General features: G+C 36.0%; 1 protein-coding gene across 1 annotated transcript in view; it reads left to right on the top strand.

Annotated features, from left to right (window-relative positions):
- Positions 1 to 17,032, top strand: part of LOC144233307 (fibrous sheath-interacting protein 2-like) — an 80,451-nt gene that overhangs the window by 42,923 nt on the left and 20,496 nt on the right. Inside the window, 3 exon segments of the mRNA XM_077766152.1 lie at positions 1,427 to 7,833; positions 7,891 to 10,286; positions 11,471 to 17,032. The exon segment at positions 11,471 to 17,032 is cut by the window's right edge and continues 1,573 nt beyond it. Coding sequence (XP_077622278.1) covers positions 1,427 to 7,833; positions 7,891 to 10,286; positions 11,471 to 17,032 — 14,365 coding nt within the window.

The following is a 17,032-nucleotide window of genomic DNA, read 5'->3' as shown; positions in this document are numbered from 1 at the left end:
TTGGAAGGAAGAAACAAGGCCTCTTGTTTTTTGGGAGATTTTGATAACTGATTCAATTTCTATGCCAGTTATGGGCCTGTTCAATTTTTCTACTTCTTCCTGTTTCAGTTTTGGTAGTGGGTGAGTTTCTAGGAATTTGTCTATTTCTTCAAGATAGCACACTCTGCTGGCATATAATTTTTCATAGTATTCTCTTATTATTGTTTGTATTTCTGTGGTGTTGGTTGTGATGTCTCTTCTTTCATTCATGATTTATTTTGGTCCTCTCTCTTTTCTTTTTAATGTTTGGCTAGGGGTTTATAAGTTTTGTTTATTCTTTCAAAAAACCAGCTTTTAGTTTCATTGATCTGTTCTACTGGGTTTTTGTTTTTTATTTTTACCCCTATATTGTTTATTTCTACTCTAGTCTTTATTATCTCCATTCTTCTGCTGGCTTTACACTTTATTTGCTGCTCCTCTTCTAGCTCCTTTAGGTGTTAAATAAGGTTAGGTTGTGTATTTGGACCTTTTTTGCTTCTTGACATAGGCCTGAATTGCAATGTACTTTACTCTTAGGACTGTCTTTGCTCTATCCCAAAGGGTTTGGACTGTTGTGTTTTCATTTTCATTTCCTTCCATGTATTTTTTAATTTTTTCTTTAATTTCCTAGTTAAACCATTCATTCTTAAAATTTTTTATGTTTATTTATTTTCGAGAGAGACAGAGTGTGAGTGGGTGATGTGCAGAGAGAGGGAGACACAGAATCTGAAGCAGGCTTCAGGCTCTGGGCTGTCAGCACAGAGCCGGACACGGGGCTTGAACTCACAAACTATGAGATCATGACCTGAGCCGAAGTTGGGTGCTTACCTAACTGAGCCACCCAGGTGCCCCACCCATTCATTCTTTAGTAGGATGTTCTTTAACCTCCATGTATTTTGAGGGCTTTCCAAATTTTCTCTTGTGGTTGAAGTTTCATAGTGTTGTGATCTGAAAATATGCATGGTATGATCTCCCTCTTTTTGTATCTGTTGAGGGCTGATTTGTGATCCAGTATGTGATCTATTCTAGAGAAGGTCCCATGTGCACTTGAGAAGAATGTGTATTCTGCTGCTTTAGGATGAAATGTTCAGAATATATCTGCTAAGGCCATCTGGCCCAGCCACTTAGCTATTTTTTCTAACCAAGAAGCCATTTATGGTCAGCAATAAATGCTCAAAATCAAAGTTCCAAGGGATTTTGAATCAAAGGGAATCTTATTAAAAGAATAGATCACAGCCACAGAGAATAAACCAACTTGAAATTAGATATTCTAAATAGATCCTTTCCTGTGTTCTTTCTATACACCATTGCTGGATTCTAGCTATATATTGTTTGATACAAGGAATTAAACTATCCCTAAAATAAATTCATATGTGATTTCCCTGTGTCTTGCTTACCTTCTTTCCAGGTAACTTCAGAAGAACTGAACAGTATAATTCATAATATAATGATCTGGGTTGTGGCTGCAGTGACTAGTATATTATACCCAGCCATCACAAAATATGAAGAAAGGTTGCAAAATATTGTATACCCATTGCCTGATGATTCTACCCTCTCTTCAAATAGTGTGAGTTGCTGTAGCACGTGCAGTGAAATGCTTCTATATGAAGCAAGTAAGGCATTTCAGGCAGAGGTCTGTGAAGACACAGCTGACAGGTCAGTACAGCAACCAGCAGCACCCATAAGCCCACCTTCTGCCCACAAAGAAAGAACAGTTACAGGAAAAACTCATCACAGGAAAAGACAATGTAAAACCTCTGGACCTAAAAATAATGAGACTGCTGAATCCCCTAAGATTAAAACCTGCAAATCTGACAGTCATCTTTCTGCACCAATTGAAACAGGCACAAAGGAATCTGAAGATGCTACCACTAAAACAGATGGCTCAGAACACCCACTGTCTACTGATGAAAAAGCAAAAGTTGTAAAGGAGATGCAGGAGTTAAAGAATGTTTTTGATAACTTCAAACATCATCTAAAAGAGGAAACTGAGCTGATTTTAGAAAATATCTTTCATGAAATGGTGTCTGAATTAACCCAAACCATTCCTATTCTTTCTTCTGTTATGGCAAAAACTTTGGATGACCAAACTGACATTGACAAAGGAGACTTGATTTCCAGTGCCAGTATCTCCTCAGCAGCTGCTGAAATTATGGAAAGCATGCTTGATAAGTTACAGTCTGTTGTTGAGAAAAAATGTATTGAAGTATTTTCACAAGAAAATTTTTCAGTTCACTTTAAATCAGACTTACCAATCAGTGGAGAACATTTCATTTCTCCAGAAGAAAAAACTTCAAAAGCTCCACTGTCTTACACTGTGGAGAACATGAGTGATATTGCAGAGGATATGGTTCATGTGATTTTAGAAAAGCTGATGGCTCTTGCATCTTCTAAGCAAAATGAACTTGCTCGTCTTGAAATCACAACTGAACTGGCTTATCAACAACACAGGGAAGATCCAATATATGTGTCCCTTCAAAGAGCCTGTAAAAGGAAATCCAGTGCTGAACCTGATGCAGCCAGTTTGAATGGCAGAGAAGAAATACAAAATATTGTGTCAAATATTTTTTCCCAGTCCTCTTTGGTTGGTTATATACAGGAAGCAATCAGCACTATATTAAATTATATACGAATTGGACTTAATGAAAGCCTCATTGCATCTAAAGAAACAGTGGTCATCCTTCAACTACTTGATGATATCTTGGCTCAGCTACATCAGAAACCAGCAAAGACAGTTGTCCAGAAAAGAAGACACCCTGGCCTAAGTAGTCCTTCGGGTACTGAAGAAGAGCACAGACTCACGAGCACTAGAGTAGCTAATGATCCTAGATATGGATGCCTATTTCCGCCTATTAATGTTCCTGGCATGCTTCTTTATTCTGAAGATGAAAATAAAGAAATAGACAAGATTGTGGAAAATGTGCTGATTTCATCTATCAAAGATGAAAAAGCAAAATTACAAGAACAGCTTCCTGATCACTGGCTAACAAGGAAAAATGGCGATTTAAAGTACAAAAGAAATATGAACTTACCTACGAAGCCTGCTTCTCAAGGCAAACTAGTATTTCCTGACTGGGGATTAAAGACTGACCTTCCAGCTTTTGATAATAGGGACCTTTTGAAGGACAAGCCATGTTTGAATAAAGACCATTTGCTTCTTGGCCAACATGTAAAGCATCAAATACAAAAAGCCTCAGAAAATATAATTACAAGTATTTTAGCAGAGATTCTCAAAGACATATCTTCTGGGCCCTCTGGTCACCTAGATTATAAAAATGATAAGGAAGCTTCACTTCTTACCTCAGAAAGCCCACAAGATCTTTCCTCTCAAGACTGGATGAACCAGATGTTCTCTGTGTCAGAAATCCAAATAATAGCTCAAGAAGTTGTAGATGCTGTATTAAAAATACTTTACATAGCTTATAGTCACATTATCCATCATTCTTCATCAGTAGATGAAACTTCTCTAGGTAATGCTGACATACCAAATAATGAGCCATTAGAAATATGGTTTGAGAGTAAAAGGAAGATGAAATTTTTATCTTTACTTGGCATAGACCCTACAAAAGATCTCTGGTTAGAACCTGAAGAAAGTAGATCAACACCTGAACCTATAGTTCACATTAGTGATAAGATCATCTATACAATTTTTAAGAAGCTGAAATCATTTATTTGTCCAAAATTGCAAAACTGCTTTAAACTAGAAAGCTATGCTGACCATTCAAAGCCTGTACCTGACAGGAAACCTTCATTTCAATCTCACTTTGGTACTTATACAACTAAAGTGGTAAAAATTGTTTTGGATGCTATCCAGAAAGAACTGAAATACAATAAGAAAAACGAAAATTTTGGGAAGAGTGGCTCTCCCAAGCATTTTATAGATACAGGAGTTTTTGCTGACTATGAAAAGGAATTAGACTCTGTTGTCACAAGGCTAAATAATGACATTATGATAAATTCATTAGCAACTTGTATTTGTGAGTTGTTAAGTGGAAATACAGGTAAAAGCAATGTTATACTCCCTTCAGATAAGCTAAGGTCTAAAATCTCACATGAAACTGCTGACATTGGTCAACAATGTCATTGTCCTCATATGCAAGAGAAAGTTGATAAATGTACCAGATTGCAAGTGTTAGATAGAATTGGGGATACCTTATATGACATGTTACATGAGCTCATAGGAGACCACCCATTTTCTCCCCCATCTGATGAACAAAATAGAGAGCAGATCAACGAGAATTTGAGGACAACCACTTCACTGCAGTCTAATATTCAGCTCATTTCTCATACAATTCTAGAAGATATCATTAGAAAATTATGTAGTGTTGAAATGGATCACATTTACACAAATTCAGAATGTATAGCTACCTCAGAGTATATTGATACTGACAGCCTATCATTTGCTTTGCTCCTTGAGGAAATGAGCAGATGCTCTGACATAATCTCCAGTATGATGTCCAGTGTGATCCAGCCAGGTAGCGAAGAGGTGACTAACAACAAGGGAAAGACAACTGCCTCCAAAACAGGGACCACAAAAGTAAAGCATACAGATAAACTGGAAGCCATGGCTTCAGAGATCTTTGAAATGGTTTTTGCTAAATTGAAATGGTTTGCCAATAGAAATTTAGAAACTCTGGGCACTATAGTCAGTGGAAATAAAAAGAACAATAAGAGGTACTGGGAAAGTGAAAGTATCAACATTTGTACAAACACACATGAAAGACAATTGCAGTCTGCTTTGTATGTGCATGCAAAGAAAGTATCAAGTACTATTTTGAAGGCTATGCAAACAGAATTAAATGTGAGTTTGCCAGATTTGGAAACAGGTATGACCAAGCCACTACAGGAGAAAGAAGTGCTTAAGAATCTGGTCAATTTAATTTTAGATGCAGGGCATCCAAATAAGTTTAATGAAACTGAACCAGAAGATCAAGGCATTGAAAATTACAGATACAGGCCAACCTGTGGAAATTTTCTTCCTGGAGGAGCTGACCCGGAGTCTTATCTAGAAGATCTTGCAGATATAGAGAAAGAAAGCCCTCGAGAGGAAAGACCACCAGAAGAAACTAAATCAGAATCTCTTAAGCAATGGGACCTAGAAAGAACATTTAAAAATTTTGAAGTAGAACTCAAAGAACCAGAAAAGTCCCCAGTTGTGCCCATTATAAGAAATATTTTGAATGAAATTTTTCAGGATGACTTAATTGATCAATTAAGTGTGCTTACTCTCTCCCAATCCCATGTATTGGACACTCCTCATGCTGGAGGTAAACCATTTGCTCAAAAATCAATTCCATCTGTGGATAAAAGAATGGATCTTTTAGTGTCTGAAGCAGATGTAACTGTTGTTGTAGGTAATGTTGTTAGAACCATACTTCAAAAACTTTCTTCTGCTGCCATGACAGATAGAAATGCAAATGAAAATAGATATAACACTATCACCTGCTTGGCAAATATCTCTTTTCCTGAACATGCCAGTGGAGAAAAATCCTCTGTTCATTCTACCACACTGGACAGAAATCCAGGTACATTTCAGTCCACATTTGGTAGCAGTAAAAGGACCAAAATTAACGTAGTTGAAGATATTATACAGTCAGTATTAACAAATCTAGAAATGTTTGCTACTTCCAAAGTAAAAGCTCTCTTTTGTCCTCATATCAATCTCACAGTTCCAATGGCTTTGCCTCTACAGCAGGATGAGATTGCTTTAAGCCAACCATGGCTATCAACCAAACATTCATATTCTGATGATCAATGTTCCTCTTGCTCAGGGGATAACAACAAGTCTGGAGAGACCACCTCAATATGTCACCTGACTGCCTGTAAATTAAATAGATATGCAACAGAAGTGGCTAGACAAATTTTACAAGGAATCAAACAAAAGTTAGGTAAAGAAATGGAAAATCCATTCTTAGCTCATAATATTGTGGTTTCTGACAGGATCCCAAGTCAGACTGTTAACACAGTGTTAAGTATTACGTCCACTAAAGGTAAATATGAAAAAAACATATTTGACAGAGCTATTGATCTAAGTCGGCCAGAAGATATTATTGAAAGGCTGTTCAATAAAAGTGATTATCGAAAAAAACTTCAACTTCAAATACTAGATACCATTGAAGGTATCTTAAGTGACATCTGTGAGAAAACACTAGATGAGAATAATGTCCTACTTGCAGAATCCACTCTTAATAAATGTAACATAAGTGGGAAACATTTAGACGCAAACTCTGAAACAATCCTCAAGTGTGCAAATAAGGCTGTTCCAGTGCTTTTAGTTCCTAAGTCTTGTGTTGCTATGATTTCCAGTGATATGGTGGATATTGTTCTTCAAACTCTTACTTCTGCTATCATGCTTGGTGTAAATGCAAAGGATTCTATTTTTCCAAAATTGCCCCTGACGTTTTCTGGTGTATTTCCCCAAGCAGAACATCAACAACCTCTTGTTATGGACCCAATGAATGAAAGAGAAAGGGAGATACTTCCATTTGCAAGAAGGGGAAGAGATGTACAGCTGAAATCAGTCTACTGTGATGATAATCAGACAACTATATTTAAAAGACAAGATGCCAAGAAATATGCTTTTGACCCATGTGAAGAAAATGCTCACTTCATTACTAAAACCATTTTGAATAGATTAAAATCTTTTGCCACAGAAAGAATAGATTTTCTACTTACTCTTTATACTCAGACTAGAGAAAAACCATATGTTGTTGGCCCAGAATTTACAAATTATAAACAAAACTACAGTGTATTTCTTGAAGCAAACCAAACGCCATCAGATGTGAATATCCCAAAAGTCTCAACAGCCAGAACTATTCTTGGTCAAGAGGTAACAGATTACACATTTGCTAATTACAGAGAAAAACACAGACCTGCAATTCATATATCACAAGGTAGTCTTAGGGAATATGCTGATATAATTGCCAGTACCATTTTGATGCTTATAAAAAATGACATAGATTTAGAAATCCAAAAAATGTATTCATATCCAAACAATACTTCATTCCAAGAAAACATAATTGCAAGTGAAACTGTCTACAACATCTTCAAGAGTTTATGTGATAAAATATCTTTAAAGGCAAATAGGTTTTACTCACAGCAGAACCCTAACCTATTTACACAACTAGCTGTACAAAATGAAATATTGCCTGGTCAAAGAAAGATGGAAGATAACAGTGAACTATCTCTTTTTTCAAAATACCCACATCAAAACCAAATTCTATCAGAAGCAGAAAACCTGAGAAGGGTTTTGGAAGAGATATTTAAAAATGGAGAATCTAGACAGGAAAAAACTGCTTTGTTAAGTGTGATTAAGGAAATGTTAAAGAAGATATATCAAAGGATAATGGAAGACATAGACCATTGCCCTCCATTTAAGGAAGCCCCCCACTTTACATCTGGTTCTAAAATTAAAACATCAACAGCAGCACAAAAGAAAACCTTACAGTCACATATAAGCAGTGTTGCAAATGACATAGTTGAAAGTGTTCTCAGAAAAATGTTCTCAATAGTTACAACATCCTTATATGAAAACAAGGAGACCAAGGGAGAACTGGAAGCATCTGGCAATGATGAATTACTGATGAATCCATCATACTTTCAGGACTTGAAACAAGCAGAAAGAAGTGTCCCCCCTGAACATGTGACACTGCGAGTTTGCCCTTCTACAGGCTTTAGAGGTATGGCTTCTTCAGAAAACACCTTATTGCAAACTTCTCCACTGCAAGTGGGTAAAGAATTGGTCCAAAAGGTTCTCAAAAAGATCACAAATTTTGTTTTGCAAAACCTAGAAAACAATTTGTCCCCTAAAGATTGGTCTGATGAAACGCAATCTCTGAGGCCATGCATTTCTAAAGCTAGTTTCAAAGGCAGCCCTAATACGACTTTTAAAACCCACTCTAAAGCAAAATCAAAAGTTATTGTTTTGCCTAAATTTGGAGCAAAACCACACCTAGGACCTAGTGGTGCTAAAGCCAAAAGCAAGACCAAGTTAAGTCCTAGAGTGAAGACTTTTAGAGGCAGTCAGTTCAATACTGGCATTGGTCTGCCATACCTGCTATCAACAGGGGATGCTAAAAACTCCTTAGTGAGAAGAAAACTCCCCACTGCAGAACTAAAAATGTATGCCAAGGATATAGTAAGCAATATTCTGGAAACAATTATGAATGAATTTCAAAAGATGAGGCAAAATAGACTAATGGTAAATATAAACACTTTAACTTCTGATCAAATCTTGACAGCAAGTAAATTAGTTAATGCAGTTTTGCAAGGATTATATGCTACAAAGAACAAAAATTTGGTCAACCAAACAAAAGGCTCATACTCCCATGATCTCAAACTTTCACAGATGAATTTTAGGCCAATCTCTCTTTCACATCCAGAAGCCCGTTTCTCTTTGGAGAACGTTTCTTCCCAGCTAGAGAAAGTCTTTCCTAAAGAAGATATTTTAAAACAAATGTTTGGCAAATGGCAAACAGAATCAAATGACATAGAAAATGACAAATATAAGCTATTTATGATAGCTGAGACTGTTCTGAATGAAATTTCAATGAAAACAAAAGAATTAGAACAATCTGTTTCATTTTTAAATTTGTCACCTCTTGAGGCTTGTGAAAGTAGGTACCATAACTTTAAAAGCACTGCTTTTAGAGCTGAAGGTTTTCAAGCACAAATTAATATATTTGGTCAGGAAATTGTTAAAAAGCTATTTGAAAAATTAGAGGTATACTTTATGACTCAGATGTTCATAACAGATGGTGAAGAAATGCTAGAAAGCAAGAAAGAAACTTCTGCTAGAAATCAAGGAAGCTCCTTAAGAACAAACATCCTCAGCAGTGTACCAACCTGTAGCACAAAGTTGAAAGACAAAATATTTGGGGTCTCTAGCCACCAAATTGCTCAAGAGATCATGGAAGGGGTTCTGAACATCTTAGAATCATTTGCAGACCTACAGTTTAAACATATCACTACATGTGCTTTTTCTGAAATTGTGAAAATACCTATTGAAAACTTTTTTGCTGTCCAACAGAAACCATTAATGAAAACAATATTACCCAAGTTACAACAACTGAATAAGTTTCCTGATGAATCTAAATCAAGTAGTATGATCTCCCAGGAAAACATGCAGAATAGCCTTCGACAGCTTCACTCATTCCATTCAGAACTGCTTACTTATACCGCTAATATTGTCAATGACATGCTTGATATAATTAAGAACAACCTAGACAAAGAAAAATGCCAAATGGAACCATCTTCAAGTCAGATCATCAGCACACTGATGGACCAGTGTACTCATTTCTATGAATCGATCATCAAAAGCCATCCAAAGGAAAATCTGCTCCAAGTAGCTGAAAATGCCAACACTGCCAATTGTCACAGGTTTGCAACTGGGATGGGAATGTACACTTCAAAGTCAAAGGGAGTTAGCGGTGGGGATGATCTTCCACAAATCCCTGGCTTGTATTTTTATTCAGAGGAAGATAGAAAAGTAAAGGACAAGACTTCAGCAAATCTACTTTCATATATCAGATACTCTGCAGGTGATACACCTAAAACCAGAAAGCCATTGGAAGGGCTCAAATCAGAACTTAAACCATTATATTCTAGAGGTAAAGCCCATGGCCTCATCCATTTTGATCAAGCCTTGAAAGGAAACAGCTCTTTCCCAGAAGGCAGTGTCTTACAAAAACCATCTGAGAAATCTGGTGACTCTGGGCAAGCAGCACCAGAGCACTCCACATCCTTCATAGAAATGGAACAAGGTGAAAATCAAAGAGTTCATCACTGTGAGTTTCCCAAACCAATTGTTAAGCTAAACCAAATACAGAAAACCATTTCTTCAACCAAAATATGTGTAGCTGCAGAAAATATTGTCAATACGATGCTGTTGAGTTATAGCCTCTCAGGTCAAACTCCACAAACTAAAGAAAGTATAGAAATAATGAAGCCACTTTTTGTATCAAGGGAAAAGCCTTTGTCTCTAATGTCTGGAGAACAAAAGGATAATAAAAGCTTGCTTAAAATATGGGAAAAAAGAATCAGCTCTAAAACCAAAGAAGAAAACAAAAGCCTTGTAGCAAGTGGAGACGATTTCACTTTACTGGAAAAATGGAAAGATAAGTACCAAAAGTTAGAGAAAATAGCACCTCTTGAAGAGGCTGAAGTCATTGCTTTTGCAGATCAAGAACTGGGACCACATGAAATCCATCTAGTAGCAAGATATGTTACTATAGCTGTGGTCACACATTTCAAGAACTTTGAAGCCAGAGGTGAGTGAGGGATAACAACTTATAAAGAGTTGGCATCATTTTAGATTTTAAAAAGTCCATGAGTTTTGTTTTCACTTCTCACATCCAAGAAGCTGCATCCATTGCTTCTCTGAAAGTAACCTTGGATTTGGGGTGGCTGATTGTGTGTTTTTCAACTGGTCAGTATGCTAAAAGGAAAAAAATATGTTGACACATTTACATAATTTTTATTTGGAGGAGTGTTGTTCAGTTTTCACTATTAACAGATGAAATTAAATAGGCATAATTTAAAGTGATATATTTTGTTGGGCATGAGGTATGACTAGAACATGATGAATCCAGTTGTCTTGCTTGGGAAATACAGCTGCTCTAAAGGCAATTCCCAAACATAAGTTCAAAGAGGGTTTTTGTATGTGTTTTTTTAAAAGACTGATTTCTTAAGTTATAGTCAGAAGTTCCATACATAGTTAATTGACTGTAATGATCCAACTTACTTCTGATATATACAGTTAGTCTTTGCAATTATTGATGATAGAGTTTACAAGAACAGTGGCATTAAACTTCTTGTTCTATTCATGTGCCAATGTTCTGACTTAAGCTCTTTTTAAGTACAGTACTCTAAACCCATGCTTACAAATAGGATACCTGCACCCCTTTTCTATGAATGCTTACATGCATATATTGGGTTAAGCCATATAAAACAGCCATTTTTGTGTGTCAAAAACTGTCAAATATCAGCAGTCAAAAACTGTCAAATATAAGCAGTTTCATTCAGTTCAATTTACTATAGATTATAGAGTGCCAAATGGGATAATTAGCTAAACAGCTGAAAATGTTTTCAAGAATTATGTGAGGTCTCTAGTTATCACTGGAATCACTCTAGGGCACTGCACCTAAAGTTGAAAATCATTTCTCTGCCCTAAGATTTCTCTTCCCCAAAGCTGAAAATACGGCTATACAAGGAAGAAGCAAACAGAGATCTGAATTCTGTTTGGCTATTTTCTTAACTTCCTGGCTGAAGTAAAGTTCCACATGTGAGAAATCGAGATTTGAAGAAAACTCAGTTCCTTTCTTGACTAGGTTTTTCTATTTCTTGAGCAAGTTACCCCCAAGGTAAAATTCGTGTATAAAGTATTGATAGTATTTTGAATGCTCAACCTTTTCCATTAATGCATGTTAAAAATAGTAATGTTTTCTGTTTTAAGGTTCTCTTGATGAAAAAGTATCTATTGTTTCCACACCAATAAGGAAAAAATATGAATCAAAACAACCTCTAAAAAGCATTAACTATGATTCTTCACTTTATAAATTTTGTGAACATCTCACTGAACTGGTTATTTCCTATATAATTTCAAGCATTTCTGACTGTACTGAAGATGATGGAACAAAGCAGAAATCACTGGAAAACCAAGATGCAGCATTTAGCAAGGTTATTTTAGTTCATTCCCAAGTATTTGCAAGTCAGCCCATTTTTATCAGAGGACTTGCTTTAAGCATTTCTGAAATCATTATTCAAATACTTTTTAATAGTGACATTATAAAGGCAGACACTACACAACAAGTGGTTTCCATGAAAACAAAATATATTTACTGCCCAAGAGTAGCTGTGGCTGACTTTGATGATCTCTTTCAGGACCTCTTAATAGGAGTGATCCATGTTCTGTCCAAAGAAATAGGAATAAAGCATCAGTCTGACAGCAGAGGAAGAAACAAACTACTCTCCAGGCTTAAAAGCCATAGTTTGCCCATTTGCAACAAAACCAAAACTATGAAAAGACAGACAGGCCCCAAAAGTTGTCAGTCAGTTCCTACTCACCGAATTAATCAACTAGCACAGAAAAATAAACTAAATCCTCTGGCATGTAAGTTAGGCACTCTGGTTGGTAGCCTAAAAACTCATGAATCCAAGGAGGTAGTCAGTGAAATTTTCAATATTGTTTTCAATTTGTTTTTTCCAGATGAGTGCCCAAATTGGGACATGGATTCTGGTAAAATATCAAGAAAAATGTTCCTATCTTCTAGTAACCAGCAAAGCCTTAGAATACCTAGAAATAACCCAGGGCTCTCCCCCAAATCAGCTTTTCTTCTGAATGTTGTATGTGAGAAATTTATTAGAATACTTTTGGAAAAATGTACAGCCCAAAACTTCCTTACAGATAGACCTTCTTCTGATGAAATTTCAGTAGAAGGTCAACTGTTCAACATACTTCAAAATGTAGATGATTATTGCAGGGGAACTATGGACTCTGGCTCACCATTTGAAGAATATGACATGTCAGACCTTTTGGAAAATCTGGCAGAAATAAATCAAGAATCTATGCTTAGTATTACTTCCCATGTGTTGGTAAAATCCTTAATGGAAAAACTGTCATGTGGTATACATCGACTTCCCAGAAGTCCACTTTTTACAAGCAAGAATTTAATGTATAGTACTAGAGAAAGACTCCCTCGCTTCCCAAAAGGAAAAAGGCCAGAATTAAAAGAATCAAGACAGGGTAAACGCTCTGTAAGATTCATGAGTTATGACAGCAAGCCTTTGACAGAACCACTGAATAATCCCAGGGTGATTCATTTCAAAACACAAGCCCTATTTGGTAAGCAATTTTCAGGAAAATTCCCTCCTCTACCTCCTCTTCAAAGACCAGGTAAAAGGAAAGTGAATGCAACAGCCATTCTTAACATGCAACATCCAAAAGGCATGAACACAGGAGTTTTCTCTGCCACATTTCTGGAGGAAATAATTGCAGACATTTTCCTTAATCTCTCTACCTCATTGCAGGGCAAAAATGTAAACATCACTGAAGCTCAGCTCAATGACATAAATATATTATATGTCAACTCCGTGGTGAATGAGTTTAACAATGCGCAAGTCACTGTTTTACGGGATGTTGAAGAAAGGATTTGTTTTCCACCAATTGATAAAGAAACTGTTAGAAAGATTGTTGACTCCGTTTATAGTGATGTTTCATGGGAATACACATTGCAAGTTACCAGTGGCAATCATCTGACACATGCTACCACCTCAATAGCAGAACAGATAACTAATGGCATACTGAAAGAGAGTATGGACTACCAACTCCCATTGTGCTTTGTAGGAAAGATCATGCTTAGTTCATATTACCCTCTTAAAGCTGAAAATATATTGCAGAAACTTCAAAACAACCTGAGAGAATTTAATTACCAAGGTCAACATTCGATGGGCTATACCACCATGTTATCACACTCATTTCTAGAACATGTCATCAGAAAGCTATTATTTCAGCTCATTTCTCCACCCTGCGAGGCTTCATGCTTGGGAAAGAAGTATTTAATGACTTTGGATTTTAATGAGATATCCACCTGTATAATAAATAAGGTTTTGTTAGTCATTTCAAAGCATAGGATTTGGCTCACTAAGTATGATTGTCAACATCTATATACAGAAAAACACCTTCAAAATATGGTGGATTCTGTTTATAATAATGTTTTATTAATATCTGACTCTCTTGTGTCAATACAGAAAAGTATAGTAAGCCACAGCCCAGTTATGCTTGACCAAATGGCCAGTCTCATTATTCAAGAGATTATTGACAATCATCTTCAACCCTTTTTATGTGGAGAGAGCTTGCCTTGTTCAGTGACTCCATTGGATGAAATATCAAATATGGTTAAAGAGGTTCTCAGTGAGGTCATGGAGCCACATAGACCCCAGAAGCCATCATCACTAAGTATGGACTTTTATCCAAATGCATTTGTAGAAGATATTGTTGCCAGATTATTATCAAAGTTCTTTAATCCAAAATATAACACTGAATGTGAACTCAATAAAATGACCCAAAAAGTAGTAAACTTAATAAATAACCATTTTAACAAAGCTAACATCTGCATTCTTCGTGATGACCAGGAACAGTCTGTCCCTATTATAGATACAGACACTGTGGATGAACTCGTCAATTCAGTTTATGAGAATGTTCTGAAACAGCATGGGCTAGCCCCTGAGGTTGACAATGAAGAACTCAAAAGCAGTGATATTTTTGCAGAAAATGTTACCAATTTAATTGTGTCAGCTATTTCAGATTATCTATTTCACCCACTGTTTTCTGGGGATTTGTCAGCTTCTTCCTATGCTACTCTAACAGCAGAGAACATTATTCAGAATATCTTTAGTGACAGCAGTGAAACTACCAAGCCAAGCCAGCATCGATCTCCATATAACACCCTGCTGCCATACACATTTTTAGAAGACATAATTAGAGTATTGTTATCTAGAATCTTTCCTTCTACATCTAACATGGTTCCATACAGTGAAACTCCAAAAGGTGGATTAGGAATTAATTGCAGTGAAATCTCTTCAAAGCTAATCAGTGATATTGGGATGAAAATTGCCCAACATGAAATTCGATTTTCAAAAGATGAAGAAACCGAATCTATTTATTCAGAGGATGATGCTCAGCATCTCGTTGATTCTGTATTCAGAAATATCTTGCAAAACTCTGGGTCTAAAGAAGCAGTTGAGCATGATATCACAAGCAGTAACAATGTTCTTATTGACAGAATAGCAGGTTTTATCATTAAAGATATCTGTCAGCAACATCTCCATCCATTTGTGTATGGAAAGTCATTACTTCCTCCATCATATACACATTTTGATGATATGAGAAAGCAAAATTTTTTTGCTCGTGTTTATTCCTCAGCCTTTTTGGAAGATGTGATCTCTGGGGTTTTAAGCAAAATATTCCACAGGGTGTTAGGTATTGTGCAAATAAACTCAATAAGAGATTCAGGAAAAGAACTGTTGGAAATAGCTGAAAAACTCATATATTTGATAATGGAAGAATTCTCAAAAGCTCAAGTTGGCATCCTAAAAAATGCAAGGGAACAATTGTGTTTGCCACCAGTACACAGAGACGTAGTGATCGAAATTATTGACATGGCATATAGCAAAGTTTTACAAGAATATGAACTGGAACCTGATAAAGGATTTCTTGATGATACAAAAACATTGGCTGAACGGGTAACTAAAATTATCCTGGCTGAAGTTTTTGATTTCCAAATTCATCCAGATTTCATAGCAAAGTTGCCTTTTAAATCATATTCAAGACTCAATGCTGATGTTTTGATAAAGAGAGTTCATTATGCTATTAGTAAATCAAGACTCCGAAGACAGACCTATACAACCTATACTACCATATTATCACATACACATTTGGAAAAAATAGTCACTCAGGTTTTATCTCAGATAAGTCCCTTGAACTGCAATGCAGAAGACCCAGACTTTTCGCAGTCAGACTTTAGCAACACATTTGTGAGGCTGATAGGTGAAACCATGTCAATAATTTCTAAACATGCAATATGCATTATTAAGCATGGAAATGAAAAACAAAATGTGATTTCAGAGAAAGACATCCAGGCTATGGTTGAGGCCATTTACACTGATATTTCTCATTCAAGTCTATACCAGTCTATTACAAAAGATAAAGAAGGCATGAATAATATACCTATTAGAAAAATAGCAAGTTATATAATAAAAGAAATATTTACCCATCATCTTGAGTCATTTTTACCTGGAGATAAAACTCTTCCTTTAGGTACTGTGGGTCAAACTTATCAACAGAGAGCAACAGATCCTAAACAAAGAGAATTATTGTTTATTGTGAATTCAGCTGTCTTTTTAGAGGATGTAATTTCTGAGCTTTTATGCAGAATCCTTTATATATTCTCACATAATGTCTTGGTCGCTGAAAACCTATGTAAAGCAAAAGCCAACATAACTAACATTGTTACAACATTAGTAAAATCAATTGTGCTGGAATTCACCACAACAGAAATTTTAGTTGCAGATCACTTGGATGAAAATCTGTATTTTTCAGAAGGATATAAAGAAATAGTTAAAAAAACTGTCAGCCTAATTTATAAAAAAATATTAGATGATCATAAATCTCTGATTCATATTTATAGAGCTATACAAAGTGATGCTGTTAGTTTTGGGAAAAAAATATGTTATTTGCTAGTAGGAGAAATTTATGATTATCAAGTTGAGTCATTAGTTTTGGGAGAATTAGCAGCTTCTTCCTATTCCTCCCTCCGAGATGAGAACATCATCAGAAATGTGCTTGACACCATCAACAATGATAGCCATGTTTTGCCATCATGTATCACTGTATTCCCTCGTTCCCTTTTAGAAGATATTAGTTACAAGCTTCTAGCACGTATATTCCTTTCATCTGAGACAGAAACTGAACTAAATGAGAAAGAGGTGCCACCAGATCATGAGTTTGTGAATGCAGCTTCAAAACTGACTGATGAAATTATAACAGAAATTTCTGAACATGAAATTAGACTTGCCACAGCAGAGGAGCATGTGGAAAGTATGCAATTAAGGGCAAATGAGAACTTTATTGACTCTATATGTAATAACATTATGAAAAAAATTAAATTAGGAGATGAAACACAGAGTGACTCATGCAAAAAGGGAAACTCATTCCTCAAGAGAATAGCTGGTTTTATTATGAAAGAGATTGTGGACCACCATCTGCAGCCATTTTTACATGAAGAATCACCTCCCTGTGACTTACCCACAAATGACCATATCATTGAACTCTTAGAACTTGATAAAGAAAACAAACAGTCCTTCCCACAGGCTTCTGTGTATTCTTCTACATTTTTGGAAGACGTCATAATTGAACTTGTTCGCAAATTTTATACTCTCCCAAGTATTGCGGAAAACCCTAAAGACAAAGAGATATCAGAAAAAGACCTCATGGGCATGGCTATAAAATTTGAAAATG

Source organism: Crocuta crocuta, unplaced genomic scaffold, assembly GCF_008692635.1.
Source record: "Crocuta crocuta isolate KB4526 unplaced genomic scaffold, BGI_CrCroc_1.0 scaffold1133, whole genome shotgun sequence".
In the NCBI taxonomy this organism is placed as follows: Eukaryota; Metazoa; Chordata; class Mammalia; order Carnivora; family Hyaenidae; genus Crocuta; species Crocuta crocuta.
This window is presented reverse-complemented; position numbering and strand designations above follow the sequence as displayed.